The sequence below is a fragment of the Artemia franciscana genome, chromosome 18 (genome assembly GCF_032884065.1).
Source record: "Artemia franciscana chromosome 18, ASM3288406v1, whole genome shotgun sequence".
Taxonomy (NCBI): domain Eukaryota; kingdom Metazoa; phylum Arthropoda; class Branchiopoda; order Anostraca; family Artemiidae; genus Artemia; species Artemia franciscana.
The window spans coordinates 3,342,865-3,364,454 of record NC_088880.1 but is presented as its reverse complement, the minus strand read 5'-3'; the positions used below and the strand labels follow the sequence as shown (position 1 = coordinate 3,364,454).

At 35.5% G+C, this 21,590-nt stretch overlaps 1 protein-coding gene across 2 annotated transcripts in view; it reads left to right on the top strand.

Moving 5' to 3' along the window:
- The first annotated feature begins 1,615 nt into the window (after positions 1-1,615).
- Positions 1,616-21,590, top strand: part of LOC136038506 (nocturnin-like) — a 79,419-nt gene continuing 59,444 nt past the window's right edge. The window contains exons 1-2 of one of the 2 annotated variants that reach the window (XM_065721596.1): positions 1,616-1,694; positions 19,716-19,920. In XM_065721596.1, the coding sequence (XP_065577668.1) occupies positions 1,664-1,694; positions 19,716-19,920 (236 nt within the window). In that variant the 5' untranslated portion in view covers positions 1,616-1,663. Of the gene's footprint in view, positions 1,695-17,653; positions 17,704-19,715; positions 19,921-21,590 lie in introns of those variants that run through there. The other variant, XM_065721597.1, reaches the window with a different exon arrangement.

The following is a 21,590-nucleotide window of genomic DNA, read 5'->3' as shown; positions in this document are numbered from 1 at the left end:
ATATTGTATTTGTTTTGGGATTTGAGGTAGTACTAACCTCATTAGCTTCAAAATTTTGACCTAAATACCAACCGGAAATCATTTATGGGTTGCATCCGTAGGGAACAAATAGGATGAAGAGTTGTGCGATCACCTTCAAACCATCCTTACTTACTGATAATTTTAATTAGAGCCGTTTAATTAGAACAATAGAAGATTTTTTTTAAGTGCTTAAAAAACTTTAGCGTAAAGAGCGAGGTGTTGAGGAGGGGTAATCCCCTTAATACACATAATAATTTCTCCTCGTTCTAAGTTTTAATGTACCTCCTTACTTTCAGTTAAAAAAACTTACTTTCAGGTGATAAGTACCAAATCTTTCATTAGACAATGTGTAATATACATGATTTACATACATCACCCCTAGGGTGAGATGGGGGGGGGGGGTAGGGACATAATTTTCTATAGGGTAGGGAGAGGACAGGTCTTTACTTGAGCAGCCTAAACGAGCATCTAGTGGAAAAATAGCTACAAACTATTTTATTTAAGTTGCTCGTATTTAAATTTGTGTGTAAAAAAATGTTTAATGTATAGACTTGGTATTTTGGTTAGGTTAGGTATTTAATATATCGCGTCCTCGTCAGCCTGCTTTCCATAATTCTTTATATAAAAATAACTAAAAACCCATACCCATCCTGTGGAAAACAGGCCCCGTATCCAGGTTTTTTTTTTTTTTTTGGGGGGGGGTTGAAAAATATATTTTTGTGCGGGGGGGGGGGGGGGTACAAAAACATTAAAAAACAAACAAAAAATTTGTTTCTGCACATTTTTACGAGTTGAACAAACATTTCAGGGGGGAGGGGTTCAAACCCCCTTTGGATTCAGCTTTGTTTACATTGTTTTGTTCTAGACCCTTATATTACATTGTTACCCATATTATCAACAAGTTCAGCAGTGGTGTCAATTAAAGGGGGCAGGGGTCCCCAGCTATGTTTTTCGCCTCCACTAGATTGAAAAAACATTTTTCACACCCTTTTTGGTATTTTTGTTGAGATAATCGAAAAAATCCAAAACGGCCTCCGCTTAATTAAAAAATACAGTGTGCCCCTCCCTCAATTTTCATGATTCGGCTGAAGCTGAGACAAAAGTTGAATACAAATTGTGGTGGAAATTGAAAGCCATTAGTTCAGGACCGTATCCAGGGGGGTTTCTTACTGGCTTTGGACCCCCCTCTCCCACAAGAACAAAATTATCCCCACCTCCCGATCCCTAACAAAATTCTTGATAAATCCTTGCATTTGTCAGTTACGCAGGTTATATATTGTATTTTGTTTTGGGAGTTGAGGTAGTTCTAGCTTCATTAACTTCAAAATTTTGACCTAAATACGAACCAGAAATCCTTTATAGGTTGCATCCGTGGGGAGCTAATAGGATGAGGAGTTGTGCGATCACCTTAAAACCATCCTTAGCTACTGATTACTATTGCTATCAATTTGAATATGTCACTCTTTTAACACATCTATACCCATGAATTAAATTAATTGTTGCAGCTTTAAATAGACCCCTGAGCGATTTGGCAAAGGACTGCTAAAAATCGAGCATTTTAAGTTTTTTCGTCCATGTTTACCACTTTCTATTTAGTATTAATTGAACATTCGTTCGTGAAGTACTAGCTTATAGCTACAAAATGATTATAAGCCCTGTTGATTCCGATTTAAGTAAGAAAAATTCCCTATAGTTTGAACTGAAATTTTGCAATAAATTTCTATACCAGTGAAGTTTATGCCCTTTCTTCAACTAAGTAACGAAATTCAAAATATTCCTCTTTATTTGATTTAATGGGTCATTTCAAATAACTCGAAGTTGTAGTTGAAGTCATTATAATTTTATGCGATAAAGAAATAATCAGGGGCATAAGGAGAGTAAGGGCCACCACATATTTCTTACATCCCTAGATTTAAAAACAATACCTTTTTTGAGGTTTGTATTTTCATTAGTAAATGTCTTTCATAATTTTATTGAAAAAACTGAGTTTGGCAGGGGCGGGATGCTAGTGTTGAGGTCAGAAGAGAACATTAACATTTGATACCTTCAATTTAATGTACTACTCATTCTCCAAACAAGTAGTCGAATCTACGAGTTTTACTCACAGGGGTCTAGGCGGTTCCCTTGGATATTTCCCGGGATTGTTCTCCCCCCATTTCCCCCAGACGTGATCAATTAAAATGTTGAGGTAGCCTTTTTGTTAAATAGTCCAAAGGTTAAATTACCATGCCTCCGCGTTTAAAAACCCCCTTCCAGTCCCCTGGACAAAGGCTGTAGACTATGAAAGTTGTCTATTGTTAAGACATAAGGTTTTTATGGGAAGGATGGTCGTATCCTCTTTAGAGGGAGGCAGCTACCTCAAAGTGTCCATTTTACTACCGAACAACCTAACTCCCATTGAGGCAAGTAAATACAGAATTAGTTCTAAGGAAGGGGTGGGGGTGGAGTTAGCAGTTGATATTTAATTGCTATTGATTTCTGGGAATATTTTGGGCCTACACTATTATTATAAAAGTAAAGAGTAACATTAAACCCCCAAAATTAGCAAAATTTATTCTGTACTAGAGGTGAGCTGCCCATTCCTCATCCTCAACCTCCCCCTCTTGGTCGTAGAAAATTTGGAAGATACACATTTGATCGAAAATTGTAAGTTTAAGTCCTTTTTTAAGTCGAAAGTAATTGGAGACCAGCCAGCCTTTGTCCTAAAACTGTTTTTGATATTTGGTTTCCTTTTGTTACCCCTCAGGACATATGATCGACTTTTTGATGTACATATTTTGGACTTTCTCTGTGGCTACTCAATTTTGCGCCTAAAGGAATTTTAGGGGGGACTCAGGCTCCCATTCATAGACATATTAACTTGAACAAAAGTGTCATAATACTTTTGACTGTACTAGGCGTGCCCAAATTTATAGTTATTCTATGCTACCAATAACTACCAGCTATCAAACAATTTTAAGCTTTATAGGCTATATATATATATATATATATATATATATATATATATATATATATATATATATATATATATATATATAATAATCGCTTCTACCTTAAATTTAGGCACTTTTTTAGCTCTTAAAAATGACGAATTTCCAAAAAAATTATGACAGTTCATATAACTGACTTACTAATAAAGTGAAAATACCACTTGATGCTTATTTTTATGTTCTTTACGAATATAATAATCGCTTCTACTACAAATTCAAATTTAAGCACTTTTTTTAGCTCTTAAAAATGACGAATTTTCAATTAAAGTACGAATTATCCGTCGTTTCCGACAAAATAATACTTCGTTTTCTCAGTGCAAAAATTATTTATAATTTGGTTAGGTTAGGTTGAGTTAGGTTAAAAAGTGCTTAAATTTGAACTTAGGTAGAAGCGCTAATTATATCGTTAAGAGCATAAGAAAAGGCATCGAGTGGTATGTTCACTTTATACGAAAGCCAGTTATATGATTTGCTATAAATTTACCATAAAAAGTATCACATGAATCACCGTAGTGAAAACTCAAACTAAAAGACAGGCCTTAAGTAGTGGATGATTACCAGGTTTGAACCCCCATCCCCCTGGTATTACTGTCTGACTCATGAAAAGTAATAAAATGCGTCTTTATTTGCGATGCTTTTTGTAAGGTGATTTTTCACCAACCTTACCGAGCGACTGGGTACACCCTGGGCTGTAGAATCATATTCACTTATTTAGTTTCACCACCTAATTTAAACAATGATCTTTTTACAAGGTCAATGAACAAGGTTATGCTTGAAGTTACAAGGTTATTTACAAGGTTATGCTTGAAGTTACACAAAAACGATCATGACATCAATTCATTTTTTTACTGAAGTGAATAGCAATGGCGAAAACTTAAACTAACAAAAATTATTGTTACTTCACAGAATACACAAGACATATCTACAAAAATTGCGCAAATCAACTGAATCATAATAGTCTCAAACATCAGTAGGATACCAAACACTAGCGCTTTGCTGAAAACACAAAATCAAACCCACGAAAATGGATGTTTTCTTTAGAGCAAAAAAACATGAGTAAACAACAGAAAATAAAATACTAATTTATAAGTTTCTTGATAGTCTTTACCGACCATGGTATCGGTCAGTTTTAGTATATATCGAAATTCTCTATATAAGCTAAAGGAAGCTCAGTTTTATAGATACTTTAAAACCTTTTTAGTCAGTTGTTTAAAGGGATGACTTGGTTTTTCGGTGAGGCAGTAATTTTTATTCGTTTTAGGTTTCTACTTTTGTCTTTATTCCGTGACAAAAATTTCTTTTTTTCTCATTAAATTTATGTGCACAAATAAAAAAAAATATAGTATAAGAATGTTCTTTAAGGTAATGCTGAATTTATATAGGTCTGTTTTCAAGCTTGTCAACAAAAATGGGGAGGGGGGAATCAGGATGATTTCAGTCCTTTAGAAGAACAAAAATTATGAAGATATCAATCCTTATGATTGAAAATCCCTCTCCCCTTCCACCCTGAAATTTAAAATAAAACGATTATTTAAGAACTTCCACCCCAAAAAATTGTTTTTATGTTTTGACGAAAGACTCAAATTTTGCCTAAATTGTAATTACGACCCAAAAAACCCTTACAGAAATCTACATTGTAGACTCTATAGACATGTAAACTCTACAGAGTCTACATTTTTACATTTGAATTATTTTAGTTTATTATAAGTAGTTTCCCCTATTTTGTTTTAGTGATTCTTTCTTTCTATCCAGTGTACAATGATCAGCCCAGTTCAATCTAGTAAGATATATTTCTATTAAAAAGCAAATCATTCAATAAACAATCGTTGATCCCCATCGAGGCTCCATGATCTGTAAAGGAGGGGGACATGAAACAAGCTTTTAAACATAAAACTTCTTAGGTTTTTTTATTGTCAGATATATTGACCAAAACAAAAATTTTGTAATGTATTGATTTTGTAGCGTATTAAAGTGTATTGTTTTGTAGTGAATTACAAGTTTAAACACTTCGGCTTCAAATATAATTCGTCATACAAATATAACAAATATAACACTTGTCTATAATCGGTTTCAAATAAATAACCGATTTTAAGCCAGAGCAGTTCCTTATAATTCCAACTGAATTTTTTATTACCATATCAAATGTAAAAGCATAATCTGTTCCTAGCCGGGAACTTTTTTTTCAAACAGTTCGTGGTAACGAACTGTAGTAAGGAGCAACCCGGCTCAATAGTAAACGAAACTCTAAAAAAAAGGAATTTCGATGCTAAAACATATATCAAAAGAATCGGATTTTTATTTTGATTTTAAATATATAAGTTTCATCAAATTTAGTCTTTGTCATCAAAAATTACGAGCCTGAGAAAATTTGCTTATTTTGGAAAATAGGGGGAAACACCCCCTAAAAGTCATAGAATCTTAACGAAAATCACACCATCGCATTCAGCGTATCAGAGAACCCTATAGAATAAATCTCAAGGTCCAATCTACAAAAATGTGGGATTTCGTATTTTTTGCCAGAAGACAAATCACGGGTGCGTGTTTATTTGTTTGTTTGTTTGTTTTTTGTTTTTTTCCCCAGGGGTCATCGTATCGACCAAGTGGTCCTAGAATGTTGCAAGAGGGCTCATTCTAACGGAAATGAAAAGTTCTAGTGCCCTTTTTAAGTGACCAAAAAAATTGGAGGGCACCTAGGGCCCCTCCCACGCTCATTTTTTCCCAAAGTCAACGGATCAAAATTTTGAGATAACCATTTTGTTCCGCGTAGTCAAAAAATATAATAACTATGTCTTTGGGGATGACTTACCCCCCCTCCCACAGTCCCTGGGGGAGGGGCTGCAAGTTACAAACTTTGGCCAATGTTTGCATACAGTAATGGTTATTGGGAAGTGTACCGACGTTTTCAGGGGGATGTTTTTGGTATGGGTGTGGGGTTCAGGGGAGGGGGCTATATGGGAGGATCTTTCCTTGGAGGAATATTTCATGGGGGAAGAGAAATTCAATGAAAAGGGCGCAGGATTTCTAGCATTGCTATTTAAAAAAAAACAATGAAAATATAAACATGAATAAGTTTTTACAATTGAAAGTAAGGAGAAGCGTTAAAACTTAAAACGAACAGAGACTGTTACGCATATGAGGGGATCTAAAAATACTTTAGCATAAAGAGCGAGGTATTTAGGAGGAGATAAATACTTCGCTATTTATGCTAAATTATTTTTAGTAATTTCAACTATTTATTCTACGGCCTTTCTGATTCAGGGGTCATTCTTAAAGAATTGGGACAAAACTTAAGATTTAGTGTGAAGAGCGAGGTATTAACGAGGGGACAAACCCCCTCATATATATAATCAGAAATATAAGAATCTAAAAGTTTGTTACACTAAGTTAATTGTTAAATTACGTATATTTTTTACTAATAAAAACGTTCGTTAAAAATTAAAAGTTCTAGTTGCCTTTTTAAGTAACCGAAAAATTGGAGGGCAACTGGACCTCCTTCCCCACCTCTTATTTCTCAAAATCGTCTGATCAAAACTAAGAGAAAGCCATTTAGCCAAAAAAAGAATTAATATGCAAATTTCATTTTGATAATTTATGTACGGAGAGCAAAAATCAGACATGCATTAATTCAAAAACTTTCAGAAATTAAATAAAAAAAACAAGTTTTTTGAAATGAAAGTAAGGAGCGACATTAAAACTTAAAACGAACAGAAATTACTCTGTATATGAAAGGGGCTTTTTCTCCTCGACACCCCGCTCTTTGCGCTAAAGTTTGATTCTTTCTCGGACCTCAACTTTTTAAAAGAATAAAAAACTTTAGCGTAAAGAGCGGGGTGTCGAGGAGGAAAAGCCCCTTTCATATACAGAGTAATTTCTGTTCGTTTTGAGTTTTAATGTCACTCCTTACTTTCATTTCAAAAAACTTGTTTTTTTTATTTAATTGAATAGAAGAAACGAATTTGAGGACCAGTGCTTCCACTTTTCGATTTCAATTTTCCTTATTTTATATCAATTATCCCAAAAATTCCTTGTCGTTAGGTCTGATTTCTCCCTAAGAAAAAGGGATATTTTGCCTTAGATTTTCATATAATCTGCATGAAAAACATAACACAACATCAAGTTGTTACTTTTTACCTTAGATAACGATATACATAACATCTTTAACACTACCGGCAACACATAAAATAGTTCAAGTAAGCGTCATCTCCAGCGCTTCATCAGATTTTGTTGAGTTCTGCTTCTAGTGGGTTTGAAACATTTTGCATACCTGATTATGATTTTGATATCTATCATCAAAGAGGATAAAGTTTGACTCTTTCTCTTAATTCTTCTTTTTAAAACAATAAAAAACTTTAGCGTAAAGAGCGGAGGAAGCAGCCCTTTCATATACGAAGTAATTTCTGTTCGTTTTAAGTTTTAATGTCGCTCCTTACTTCCCGTTAAAAAAACTTGTTTTTTTATTTAATTTCTGAACGTTTTTGAATTAATGCATGTTTTGATTTTGGCTCTCCGCAGATGAATTATTAAAACGAAATTTGCATATTTTTTTTTTGGCTAACTGGGTTTTCTCGTAGTTTTGATCGAGTGATTTTGAAAAAAAAGGAGTGGGAGAGGAGGCCTATTTGCCCTCTGATTTTTTGGTTACTTAAAAAGACAACTAGAACTTTTAATTTTTTACGAATATTTATTAGTAAAAGATATACGTAACTTACAAATTAGCTTACGTAACGAACTTCTGTATTCTCATGTTTTTATTACATATATGAAGGGATTCATCCCCTCGTCAGTACCTCGCTCTTTACACTAAAGCTTAAATCTTGTCCCAATTTCTTAAGAATGACCCCTGAATCACAAAAGCTGTAGAATAAATAGTTGAAATTATTAAAAATGCTTTAGCGTAAAGAGCGAGGTATTAGGAGGAGTTGAGCCGATCATGCACGTAATAATTTCTGTTCGTTTTAAGTTTTAATGCTTCTCCTTACTTTCAGTTGAAAAAACTTTTTCATATTTATTTTGTCATTGTTTTTTTAATTATGCTAGAAAATCCTGCTCTCCCTTCATGAAACTCTTCTTCCCCCATGACAAATTCCTCCAAGAAAAGTTCCCCCAACATATCCCCCTCTTCTCAGCCCCCCCCCCAACCTAAAAATCCCCCAGAAAACGTCTGTACTCTTCCAAATAATCATTACCATATGTAAGCACTGGTCAAAGTTTGTAATTTGTTGCCCCTCCCACGGGAACTGTGGGGGAGTAAGTCGTCCCCAAAAACATAGTTATAAGTTTTTTTTTGACTACGCTGAATAAAATGGCTATCTCAAAATTTTGATCCGTTGACTTTGGAAAAAAATAAGCGTGGGAGGGGGCCTACATGCCCTCCAATTTTTTGGTCACTTAAAAGGGCACTAGAACTTTTCATTTCCGTTAGAATGAGCCCTCTTGCGACATTCTAGGACCACTTGGTCAATACGATGATCCCTGGAAAAAAACAAATAAACACGCGCCCATGATCTGTCTTCTGGCAAAAAATGTGAAATTCCACATTTTTGTAGATATGAGCTTGAAATTATTGCTATATGGTTCTCTGATACGCTGAATGCGATGGTGTGATTTTCGTTAAGATTCAATGACTTTTAGGGGTTGTTTCCCCCTATTTTCCAAAACAAGGCAAATATTCTCAGGCTCGTAACTTTTGGTGACAAAGACTAAATTTGATGAAACTTATATATTTAAAATCAGCATGAAAATTCGATTCTTTTGATGTATCTTTTATCATCAAAATTCCGTTTTTTAGAGTTTCGTTTACTATTGAGCCGGGTCGCTCCTTACCACGAACTGTTTGAAACGAACGTTTTACTTTTAACTTGGTCTCTACAATCACTTTATTGTGAAATAACAGGGACCATTAGAAACCGTCTATTAGATAAACGAACGTTTTACTTTTAACTTGGTCTCTACAATCACTTTATTGTGAAGTAACAGGGACAAATGAATACATATCAAACAGTTCGAAACATACTTATTCCTTGTTTTTCATTGCTTGAATCACCGCGTTTATTATATAAACGAACATTTTAATTTTAACTTGGTCTGTACAATCACTTTATTGTGAAATAACAGGGACAAACGAATACATATCAAACAGTTCGAAACATGCTTATTCGTTGTTTTTCATTGCTTGAATTACCGCGTCTATGAGATAAATGAACATTTTACTAATGAGCACCCTCCGAAGTTTCTGCAACCATGAGGTGGAGGTGTGGATAAGGAAGGGGCAGTTCACTTCCTGTGGGGATGAAATTCTGTTCATTTTGGAATTTAATGTCACACTTTAATTTCATACTAACAGTGTAGACCAGCAATCATAAGGGACCCCAACCCCTATTTCCCCGAAAGAATACCCCCATCCCAAAGAAGCCCGGTTACATCCCTGGGGAGTATGTATCAATTTCTACCTCCACTCTTCCCTCGTCTCTCCCTTAGAACTAATTCTGTATTTATCTGATGGCTCAATGAGAGCTGAGAAGTCTTGGCACTAAAATACACCCTTTCGGATATCTCCCTCCCTCCCTAACTACAAAACAATCAGGAACTCAATTTTAGAAGTTTAAGTGCCTTTTTAAGTTTACTAATTTGTCCATTGCTTACAGATAGCATTTGTTATTGGAAAACATACGGTTTTTTTTGCGGGGGGTGGGGGGATGCATCTGTGTGGGGAAATTTTCAGTGGGGAGAAAAATTTTTGGGAATAATTTCCTTTCAGCGACGATGTATTTTCGAGGAGGGGGTATATTCCGCAGGGGGGGGAGGTATTGTTCCGCCAAGGGTATTATCCACTGGGGTATTTCCGGGGAAGTGTTTTCTAGAGAAGGTGGGGGGGGGGTAAATGCCTAGAACCAGACCATGAGAAGGAAATGTTTTTATGCCATTTAAAAGTCACGGTTTGAGATATCAGTTAAACATGTTCCATTTCTAATTGAGCTACTTCGCATGCTAGCACGCAAGCTCATTGATAGTCTTTACTGGATATACACGCAAAATTTGTTAACGGGGCGGGGGAGAGGGTCAATAATATCTGCGTATTTTGGTGCAGAGCAATAACAGGAAAAATTATCTGATAACTAGAATAAAAAGTACCCTAAAAAGATAATTAGAACTTTGGAAGCCGAGGCCCTCAATTTCTCCTGGAAACGCTCCTGTGAAATTCATTAAGTTGTGCGCGTGAAATTTCAACTTTTTTCGTCTTAATGGGGGTGTTAGGGGGTAATTGTTACTCCTATTTCGGCCAGTGATATGTACAAGTGTGGAGTTCTTAGCAGGGACGTCAATTAGGGAGAGCCACATTTACTTCTAGATTCCCCCCAAATTTTGGAAAATTCCCGTTTTAGTACTTTAGTGACGAATCAAAAGATTAGATAATAAGCCCACTACTCTTAGATATTGCGAAATACTGTTTCTTTTTGGGCTTCAGCCTAAATGGTTGTGTGTTCAAGCCTCAAGTTGACATAAAATTAATGTGCAACCCTTTGCATTCTTTTTTCATATACCTGTCTAACCTTTAAACAGTTCTCACCTAAGATAAAGAGTTACCCTAGGATTCTCTTAGGATTTAACCCTCATAACAAGTTTTTTCTATCTACACCCCTTAAAGCAACCATGGCATTGACTTTTATCTAAACTGCTCTGTTGACGTTTGAAACCAAAAATCTCGTAATGAAATTACCAAGGGACTACACCTGTGGCATAACCAGTGGGGTAGACAGGTATGAAGGGATAGGACGCCTTTTGATCAGTTGCTCAAGAAACCTTAAGAATATTACGATTGTTCCTATGGTGTCTTATATTCGCATACTATGCTCTTCCAATCGAAATTGTGCCCCCGACCCCCGCATTCAAACATTCGATCCCCGCAAATAAATTCAGTTTACATATCTACAGATAATCGACGGAGTGTAAGGACCCCTCCTTCCCATCCCGGTAATATGAAAGTATAATGGAATTGTACATTGTTTGATGACACAATAATTGATAGACAAAGGAACATTTCCTAATATTGCCCTAGCGTGTAAACTAGTCGACGGCTCCTGTAGCACTTTTCTCTCAACCGTCAAAATGCCGAAACTTTGAAGATTTCCCCTGCACCTCAGCATATATTTTATACACAAATAATCTGTCCGGATTGGTTTTCTTTTCTAGCATGCTCCACTAAAAACATATTCTTGTTCATGTGCCTGGCTTAACCCCAGCCACCGCAAGAACCAGAAAGTCCTTTGTGTACAATTCTGGCTATGACCTGGCTTGTTGAATAGGTTAGTAGTTCCTAGATGGTATTAAATAAAAAAAACAAGTTTTTTTAACTGAAAGTAAGGAGCGACATTAAAACTTAAAACGAACAGAAATTACTTCGTATATGAAAGAGGCTGCTTCCTCATCAATGCCCCGCTCTTTACGCTAAAGTTTGACTCTGTCTCTCAATTCTTCTTTTTAAAACAGTAAAAAACTTTAGCGTAAAGAGCGGGGCGTTGATGAGGAAGCAGCCTCTTTCATATACGAAGTAATTTCTGTTCGTTTTAGTTTTAATGTCGCTCCTTACTTTCAGTTAAAAAAACTTGTTTTTTTTATTTAATTTCTGAACGTTTTTGAATCAATGCATGTTTTGATTTTGGCTCTCCGCAGAGGAATAATTAAAACGAAATTTGATTTTTTTTTTTTTTTGGCTAAATGGCTTTCTCATAATTTTGATCGAATGATTTTGAGAAAAAAGAGCGGGGGAGGAAGCCTAGGTGCCCTCCGATTTTTTGGTCAATTGAAAAGGCAACTAGAACTTTTAATTTTTTACGAATATTTTTATTAGTAAAAGATTTACGTAACTTATAAATTAGCTTACGTAAAGAACTTTTGTATTCTCATATTTTTATTACATATATGAGGGGGTTCGTCCCCTTGTCAGATCCTCGCTCTTTACATTAAAGCTTAAATTTTGTCCCAATTCATTAAGAATGACCCCAGAATCACAAAAGCCGTAGAATAAATAGTTAAAATTACTAAAAATACTTTAACGTAAAGAGCGAGGTATTAGGAGGAGGTGAGCCCCTCAAATGGGTAATAGTTTCTGTTTGTTTTAAGTTTTAATGCTGTTCCTTACTTCCAGCTGAACGAACTTTTTCATATTTATTTTCTCATTGTGTTTTTAAATAATGCTATTAAATCCTGCGCTCCCTTCATGGAGATTTTCTTCCCCCATGACAAATTATCGATGGAAAGTTCCCCCAGCATATCCCCCTCTTCTCAACCCCTCCCCCAACCAAAAAAATCCTCCTGAAAACGCCTGTACACTTCCCAATAACCATTACTATATGTAAGCATTGGTCAAAGTTTGTAACTTGTTGCCCCTCCCATGGGGACTGTGGGGGAGTAAGTCGTCCCCAAAGACATAGTTATAAGGTTTTTCGACTACGCTGAATAAAATGGCTATCTCAGAATTTTGATCCGTTGACTTTGGTAAAATAATTAGCGTGGGAGGGGGCCTAGGTGCCCTCCAATTTTTTTGGTCACTTAAAAAGGGCACTAGAACTTTTCATTTTCGTTAGAATGAGCCCTCTTGCAACATTCTAGGACAACTGGGTGGATACGATCACTCCTGGGAAAAAGAAAAAAAACAACAAAAAAACAAATAAACACGCATCCGTGATCTGCCTTCTGGCAAAAAATACAAAATTCCACATTTTTGTAGATAGGAGCTTGAAACTTCTACAGTAAGGTTCTCTGATACGCGGAATCTGATGGTGTGATTTTCGTTAAGATTCTAAGACTTCTAGGGGGCGTTTCCCCCTATTTTCTAAAATAACGCAAATTTTCTCAGGCTCGTAACTTTTGATGGGTAAGACTAAACTTGATTAAACTTATATATTTAAAATCAGCATTAAAATGCGATACTTTTGATGTAGGTATTGGTATCAAAATTCCATTTTTTAGAGTTTTGGTTACTACAGAGCCGGGTCGCTCCTTACTACAGTTCGTTACCACGAACTGTTTGATTAAGAGCATTACTTAATTCTAAATAAAGCTGTCAATTACTAAAATAGTTTTTGTTTCTTTTTATGGATAAAATGTTTTTTCATAAAGGAGTTTTGGAAGCATCACCTTAGCCCAGTGGGGTATGGGGTATGGATGCACAGATGCAGGGTTAGACGCGAAGATTTACTGCGGTAAGATAAAAAACCAGTCACTTGATCTAGTACCTTGGTTGTTTATTTTTTATTTTATTATCAAGATCCGATGAATAATTAAATAAATATTTGGTGATAATCCTAATAGATATTAAATAAAAAAAACAAGTTTTTTTAACTGAAAGTAAGGAGCGACATTAAAACTTAAAACGCACAGAAATTACTTCGTATATGAAAGAGGCTGCTTCCTCATCAACGCCCCGCTCTTTACGCTAAAGTTTGACTCTTTCTCTCAATTCTTCTTTTTAAAACAGTAAAAAACTTTAGCGTAAAGAGCGGGGCGTTGATGAGGAAGCAGCCTCTTTCATATACGAAGTAATTTCTGTGCGTTTTAAGTTTTAATGTCGCTCCTTACTTTCAGTTAAAAAAACTTGTTTTTTTTATTTAATTTCTGAACGTTTTTGAATCAATGCATGTTTTGATTTTGGCTCTCCGCAGAGGAATAATCAAAACGAAATTTGCATATTTTTTTTGGCTCAATGGCTTTCTCATAATTTTGATCGAATGATTTTGAGAAAAAAAAGAGCGGGGGACGAAGCCTCGTTGCCCCCCGATTTTTTGGTTAATTAAAAAGGCAACTAGAACTTTTAATTTTTTACGAATCTTTTTATTGGTAAAAGATTTACGTAACTTATAAATTAGCTTACGTAAAGAACTTTTGTATTCTCATGTTTTTATTACATATATGAGGGGATTCGCCCCATCGTCAGTACCTCGCTCTTTACACTAAAGCTTAAATTTTATCCCAATTCATTAAGAATGACCCCCTGAATCACAAAAGCCGTAGAATAAGTAGTTGAAATTACTGAAAATACTTTAGCGTAAAGAGCGAGGTATTAGAAGGAGGTGAGCCCCTCATATGGGTAATAATTTCTGTTTGTTTTAAGTTTTATTGCTGTTCCTTACTTCCAGCTGAAAAAGCTTTTTCACTTTTATTTTTTAATTGTTTTTTTTTTAAATAATGCTAGTAAATCCTGCTCTCCCTTCATGGAAATTTTCTTCTCCCATTACAAATTCTCAAAGGAAAGTTCCCCCAGCATATCCCCCTCTTCTCAACCCCTCCCCCAAACCAAAAAAAATCCTCCTGAAAACGCCTGTATACTTCCCAATAACCATTACTATATGTAAGCACAGGTCAAAGTTTGTAACTTGTTGCCCCTCCCACGGGGACTGTGGGGGAGTATGTCGTCCTCAAAGACATAGTTATAAGGTTTTTCGACTATGCTGAATAAAATGGCTATCTCAGAATTTTGATCCGTTGACCTTGGGAAAATAATTAGCGTGGGAGGGGGCCTAGGTGCCCTCCAATTTTTTTGGTCACTTAAAAAGGGCACTAGAACTTTTCATTTCCGTTAGAATGAGCCCTCTTGCAAAATTCTAGGACAACTGGGTCGATACGATCACCCCTGGGAAAAAAAAAAAAAAAAAAAAAAAAAACAAATAAACACGCATCCGTGATCTGCCTTCTGGCAAAAAATGCAAAATTCCACATTTTTGTAGATAGGAGCTCGAAACTTCTACAGTAGGGTTCTCTGATACGCTGAATCTGATGGTGTTATTTTCGTTAAGATTCTATGACTTTTAGGGGGAGTTTTCCCCTATTTTCTAAAATAACGCAAATTTTCTCAGGCTCGTAACTTTTGATGGGAAAGACAAACTTGATGAAACTTATATATTTAAAACCAGCATTAAAATGCGATTCTTTTGATGTAGCTATTGGTATCAAAATTCCATTTTTTAGAGTTTTGGTTACTATTGAGCCGGGTCGCTCCTTACTACAGTTCGTTACCACGAACTGTTTGATAACTTTTAATAAGTAAATTCACATATTTTGGCCTTGTTGGCTTTGTTCACATGTTCCACAGGTATTTTTGGCCTTGTTGGGGAAGAATTGTTGACTTGCAGGACAAAATGTCAGACATTAATTCTCTACTGTAGCATGATATCTTTTGTGACGAAAAAAGGGGGGAGTGGGGATACTATATCTTAAAATTCGAACGAGCCTTCTTCTGATATAGCTGTTTACCACTACCTATATACAATCAAACTTGAGAAAAATATGTGAAAGGTTTCACATATTTGAAATTAACCTGTGACGTAGATTCTTTCGATTTATGTTTGATAAAACCAAATTTGGGCCGAATTGAAGTCACATGGATGTTTCATTTACGTATGAAATCAAGAAAGGAAAGGATAATATAAATGAAAATTAAATTCAAATCGGTGGGAAAACGTAGATTTTGTCAGCCAGTAGCAAAATATGAAGACGAAAAACAAGCTAATATTTTGACAAGCTAATATTTGACAACTCATCCTCAGTGCTTAAAAAAAATCTAACCTTTCGAAGTGAATTTGACAGGAGGAGAAAAAATACTGAATCAAGAAACATGGCAGAAACCAATCAAAGAGAATTCACCAATTATCCGAGGGAAAAATCCTCGTTTTCTCACCTATTTGATTTTATTTTTCATTCAGTATATCCTTTCCTTTCTTAGTTTCATGCGTCATGTATAGCCAGTGTGGTCTTAGAATGTGTTTATGTTTAATTTGCCTGACTTGACAATTTTCAGATTTGCTCTTGTACTTTTTGCGCCTTGACGGAAAACATAGGTACTTGGTAAAGTGTCAGTTTCATAATTTTTCTTTGACACATACAATACAACCAGATTTGTTCTAGGTATAACTATAATATAGTATACTACCAGATTCTGCGACAGATTAAAGTGCATTAACCAACTGATGTGAGAGTTTTGACCCGTATATCTTTCCGTGTTTAGCGACAAAAAAGGAGAAAAATTTAAAGTCAACGCCCTTTTGAGCCGTTTATGTTTTTAACACTATGAAAAAATCTTACCCTTTTACCGCAGCTCCAGCACAGTAACCTCATAATGACTTGGCAACATTGAAAAATCACTGAAATTGACGTCAGTGATTGAAATGCCTAAAAGTCAAGAAGCCACAAAATATTTAAGATCCGAAATCTGTGTATGAAAGGAGAAAACAAGAAAGGAAAAGTGATTTAAATAGTTTACACAGGATCCAGCCCTGAGTAAAAATAAGTCAAGATCATAATCCTTAGCTCCACAGAAAACATCATATTTTCAAGGTGGTGGTACGAATTCAAAATCAGGGGGGGAATACGTAAAAAAAATGAGTTCCACCAACTTTTGTGAAATCCAGAATTGATCATAGAATACAGCGTAATGCCTAAAAGTTGAGAAGCCGCAAAATAATTTTTTTTTAATCTGAAATCCACTCATGAAAGAAGAAGGAGGAAAAAGAAAATTAATCTGAAGTGGTTTCAACAGGTCATCTAATCCCCAGGTTTCGGTCACAATCTGTCATTCATCTGACTTTGCAAAACATGTTAACCTCCCTATTGCGTTCGTGCAAGTTTGAGTTCTTATGTCCCAAGCTCCGTCCGCGGAATGCTAAAAGTTTTTTCTACTATTTCTATATTTTCATAAAGCTTGCCCTTTTTTGGGGAGGAGGTGGAGTAAACTCATGAGATTTAAGGTCCCATATTACTAATATAGGGGCTCTAAGAAACCGTGGTTTTGATTCTACTATAAATCGATTGCCCCCAAATTTTCACCACCGTTATTAACCACCGTTTGCCCCCAAATTTTCAAAATCACCAGGGGACTAGGTTGAACACAATATCTAGGAGAATTGCAGCAGTAGTAGTCACCAAGAGGATTATTTCGCATACAAGAACTTATTTGAATTTAGTTTATTTCATCCAGTCTCTTAGTGTTCTCATTGAAGCAACTTTATTTAGCTTCTGTGATGCTCAACCGCATAAGCGACAATTTTCTTGGTTTGGATTTTATTTAATTTTAGGTTACTTTAGTTTTTATCTTTGTTCCTTAGCGTTGAAGACGCCTGTTTTATATTGGCGAAATATCCGTGTCGCTTTACTTTTTTTCCTTTTCCTTTACTGACCGTACTCCCGTTTGTCTTCATCTTGAGATTTCTCTCTCCTTTTTTTGTCACATTTCCCTATCAACATTGTGTTGAATTTCTTATTTGGGCTCCAACCGACTATGGAGTTTGTTTTGGTAAACTCGTAACTCAGCGTACCCTCATAGGGAAAAGACAAATTTGGTGCTTTGATGCTGGCTTTAGTACCTCCACACGTATCTTCCTCTGGAAAACTGTTCTTCATTTGTAGTAATCCAAGGACTTGCATTCTGTATTATCAGAAAACCTTAGTAGCCCCCCCCCCAAAAAAAACCTATCCCCCCAACAGCTTACGAGCGATAAGGTAGAAAAGATGCATCTTATTTGAGCCAAATCGCACAACTATTCAAATTATATGATAGGTGGACCAATCATAACCCTGCTCAATTCGCCGGACACCATGTTTATACATAAGGGAAGAAAAGAAGAGAAAATATGAATAGGAGAACATTATGCTTAGCTTATCAGTAATTGGCAAATGATAATCATCGGTCCTTATCTGTGAGGTAGATAGACGGATTGGCTCCAATCTCTTGTTTAGAATGGCTTATGGCCAGCACTTTTATATTTAATATTTTTCTTCATTAGAAAACATTTTTCAATGAGAAAAGAATATAGACTTTTAGAACATATATAGTTTTTTTTTCTAAAATAGTTTATCCATTGGGAAAAGCATCAGAGAAAGAAAATATAAATTTGCTTTTCATGGCAAAATGTTTGTATAAACAAAACTATGGCTTTAGTATCCTTGTCAACTACAAAGAAAACGCTGTTTTCTTTAAATCTATAGGGGGGGGCAATTTTTTTTAGATTTTTTCTAAATCAAAAATAAAAAAAACAATCTCAAAATCTAGAGGGGTAATTCCTCCCCCCTAGAACTCCCCACACTATCCTAACCGCATTAGAAAATCTTATGAATACTGGCCCCTCCCCCCTCCATTGCATCACACTTAGATAAAAATCCATTACTGTGAAGGACACATTTTCTTTTCAAAAAACTGGGCCATTAAAACTGATCGTAGTAGTTGGAATAGGTTTATGGAAATTGTGCTTCTCATTCTGTGCTTTATACTATTCTTATATGTGCTTCCTCCTGTGGTTTCTTATCATTTTCAGGAACTTACCTGTTTTCTACTGTTTAAACGAATCTGCCCTCCCATTGGACTTTGCGTGCCTGTTTTAATTTTTATTTTTTTGGGCGGGGGGGGTGAATGTTTCATCAAAATATGTGCTAAGATTCCTTAAATTGGATAACTTTTAAAATCGATTGTTATGTTTACTGAATAACAGTTACACGCTTGTATTTTTATGACAGGTTTGAAAACGAAGGGGAAACCAAGGGGTCGATAAATAGGATTGACTTTCCTCCATTCTAATGTATAGTAAAATAAACAAAAAAATACAAAAAAAACAATTCATGGTTGAATTTTTATGACAGGTTTGACACTTGTATTGATGACAGGAGGCAAATAGGATTTGTCATTGATGACAAAACTGTCAATCATTGTATTGATTGACAGGTTTGACAGGTTATGACGCTTGTATTTTTATGACAGGTTTGAAAACGAAGGGGAAACCAAGGAGTCGATAAATAGGATTGACTTTCCTCCATTTTAATGTATAGTAAAATAAACAAAAAAATACAAAAAAAAAACAATTCATGGTTGAATCTACCTCCCCCCCAACATCAATCAGAATCCTAAGCACAGTAGTTGTGTTAACTACGTTGGAATGCTGAGGCAAATTTTACGAAATAGCCAAGAACATGAAAAACAAAACATTTTTATCTCCTGAAACCATTTGAAGTCTTTTCATGTATAAATACAGCGGTTTTCGAAGATTTTTCTTTTGGTTGAACAAGTTTTTCCAGTTTTTGGGCGATAACACATTTTCGCCAGTTTTTCCACGTTGAACCGTGTAAATCATTAATCAGAACTAATTAATTAAATTAATTAAATTTAACTAAATTCATTAAATTAATTAAATTTCGCAATGCTTTTTGTCCGCCAAAATTCCAACATTGATAATTTATTGATTCTAAAAAATAATCACCCCCTTCAAAAGAAAGCTAAGTCAAACATAAATAACTAAGTTTTCACTTGACAAATTCAAACAATGAAATTTCAGCTTCACCGTCCATGGTACTTCAAATGGCATGACATAAATGCACTATTGTTTTTAACTCTTGACCAAGTAGTCCGTTGGCTTATTATGTCACTATACAAATGGTTTCACTTTCAAACACTTCCTCAACAATTTTCTCAAGATAGTTATGCTGATTGCTCCACGGAACAGTAAGCATACCTTGCATAAAAATCCGGAATACGCTTTTTCAATTTATGATTTCAAATGCCGAGGTTTTTAACCCGAAAATCAAAGGCGGGCACTAGATTTTGAAAAAAAAACCTCTTCATATATGCCGGAAATAAACCCAAGGTTGTTCTATACCCCAGTTCAGGATTTATTTGTATGCTATTTGCGTATGTGGTTTTGACTGGAAAACTCTAATTTTTTTCAGGAAATCAAATCTGTGATTTTAGAAAGATGGAATCCGACCTAGGTGTGTACACTGTAAAGGATTTAAAGGAATCACTACGTCTTGCAGAGACCCTTGCCAAGATGTCTGTTTCTGTCAGAAGAAAAGCTGATATGAATAATAATAATAATGATGATAACAATGGGGTTTACGTACCTCCCAAACACCTACTTTTATATCTAGTCAGGTATATTTCTTTTTTAATTTTCTTTTATTGTTACTAAAAGCTTGTTGAAGCTTTTAATCACTTTAGGCAGAAATCCTGGAAACCATTTCCTCTCCATCTTAGTGTTTTTTTAACGACTGTTTTTGTCGTCTTTCCACGAACTTACTAATTTTGAGTCCTTTTATCACCTCAATCCAGTCTGTTCCAGGGCTTTCAGTATTCTCTAATAGCATATCTATACAAAAACGGACCTACCACGACAAATCAAAAGAAGAAAATCTTGAAATAACTTTATGGCAGGAAGAAAAAGACGAAGAATCAAATGTAAACGTAGACTATACAAATCAAGCTGTCCTTAGCGTTATCAAAGAACTAATTTAGATTATAACAACTTGAAAAACGAAGGTATCTGAAATAAAAAAAGAATAAAAACAATAGCAGGAGGTTAACAGATTTGAACCCCTATCTTCGAAATTCTTGTCTGAATCTTAAAAACCTAATATAAATGCATGTAAACAAGTTTCCAATGTATTTTTTTTGTGTAAAATAACCCCCTCCCCCCAAGAAACCCACCCCTAACAAAATCATGAACATGCCCTTGGTAATAATCAAGTGGGCACTACTACTGCAACACACACGCAACTTCAATTGCTTTCAGGAACAAAAGCGCAACCACTTTTCTCAGTTGATCTCATATTGTATTGCCTCCTCAAAAAAGCACCTCAAAAGTTAACAAGACAACTACAATAAAATGACTGAAAAAGTAGTCAATTCCCACGCTAAATTTTAGTCTCACTTTCTGTTTTCCCGATCTTAGCAATTTGTAACTGTAGACAATTCACTGAAGCCACAAACTAAAATAAATAATGAAACAGAAGCTAATTCTATGTCATACTCTTGACCATGAATTGCCAAAACTATTGTCAGAATGAACTGGAGAAAGTATATTGTAATTTCACTTTTTTGGCTCGCCGAGTTTATAGTCGTTTTACGCTCGTATGTCATCTGATGCAGCTATTAAACTCTTGTTTGAATCCTGCGTTTGACATATCGTCGCAGCCACGTCTCAAGGTTGTACATAACATCAATGCCGTTCAAAGGGGGAGGGGAGGGGGCAGCCGGGTAAACTGCCCTGGAAACTGCATAGGGGGGGATGCCCACCTTGATCAAATTTTTCATTTTGTTTCGGCTTTTGGCTAATATTTGAGGTAAAAGGGGGCATTGCAATTTATTTTTCCCCGGGTACCACCAACCCTGGGAACAGTTCTGCCTAACATTTTAATATTTTAATTATTTCAGTCACATCTGACTGAAATAATAACCAAAAATCGTTTTGTAGGCTGTTCTCAAAGGGACTATCAACAGAGACTGCAAATCAAGAGGATCAATGTGTAATTGGTCAGTATTTTCCTGCTGATTCTCCCTATGAGGACAGCTTAGCAAGCGGTGTTAGGCAACTATATCACAAATCTTAAATTTTTGGGCTGGACCTTAAGGTGTGCGATATGCTTCTTCCAAGATTCAATACCTTCCAGTCAGGGTGTCACGACATTTTGGGTCGTTCGGAGGTAGCATAAGCGTGTTTTAACCGTCATTCCCTTAACAACAATTTCTTGACTGACTCCGGTTTCAATGTTCTTAAAGAAACCTTGTCGAAAATGCTTATAATCATTGAATTTCCAACTTGTTGA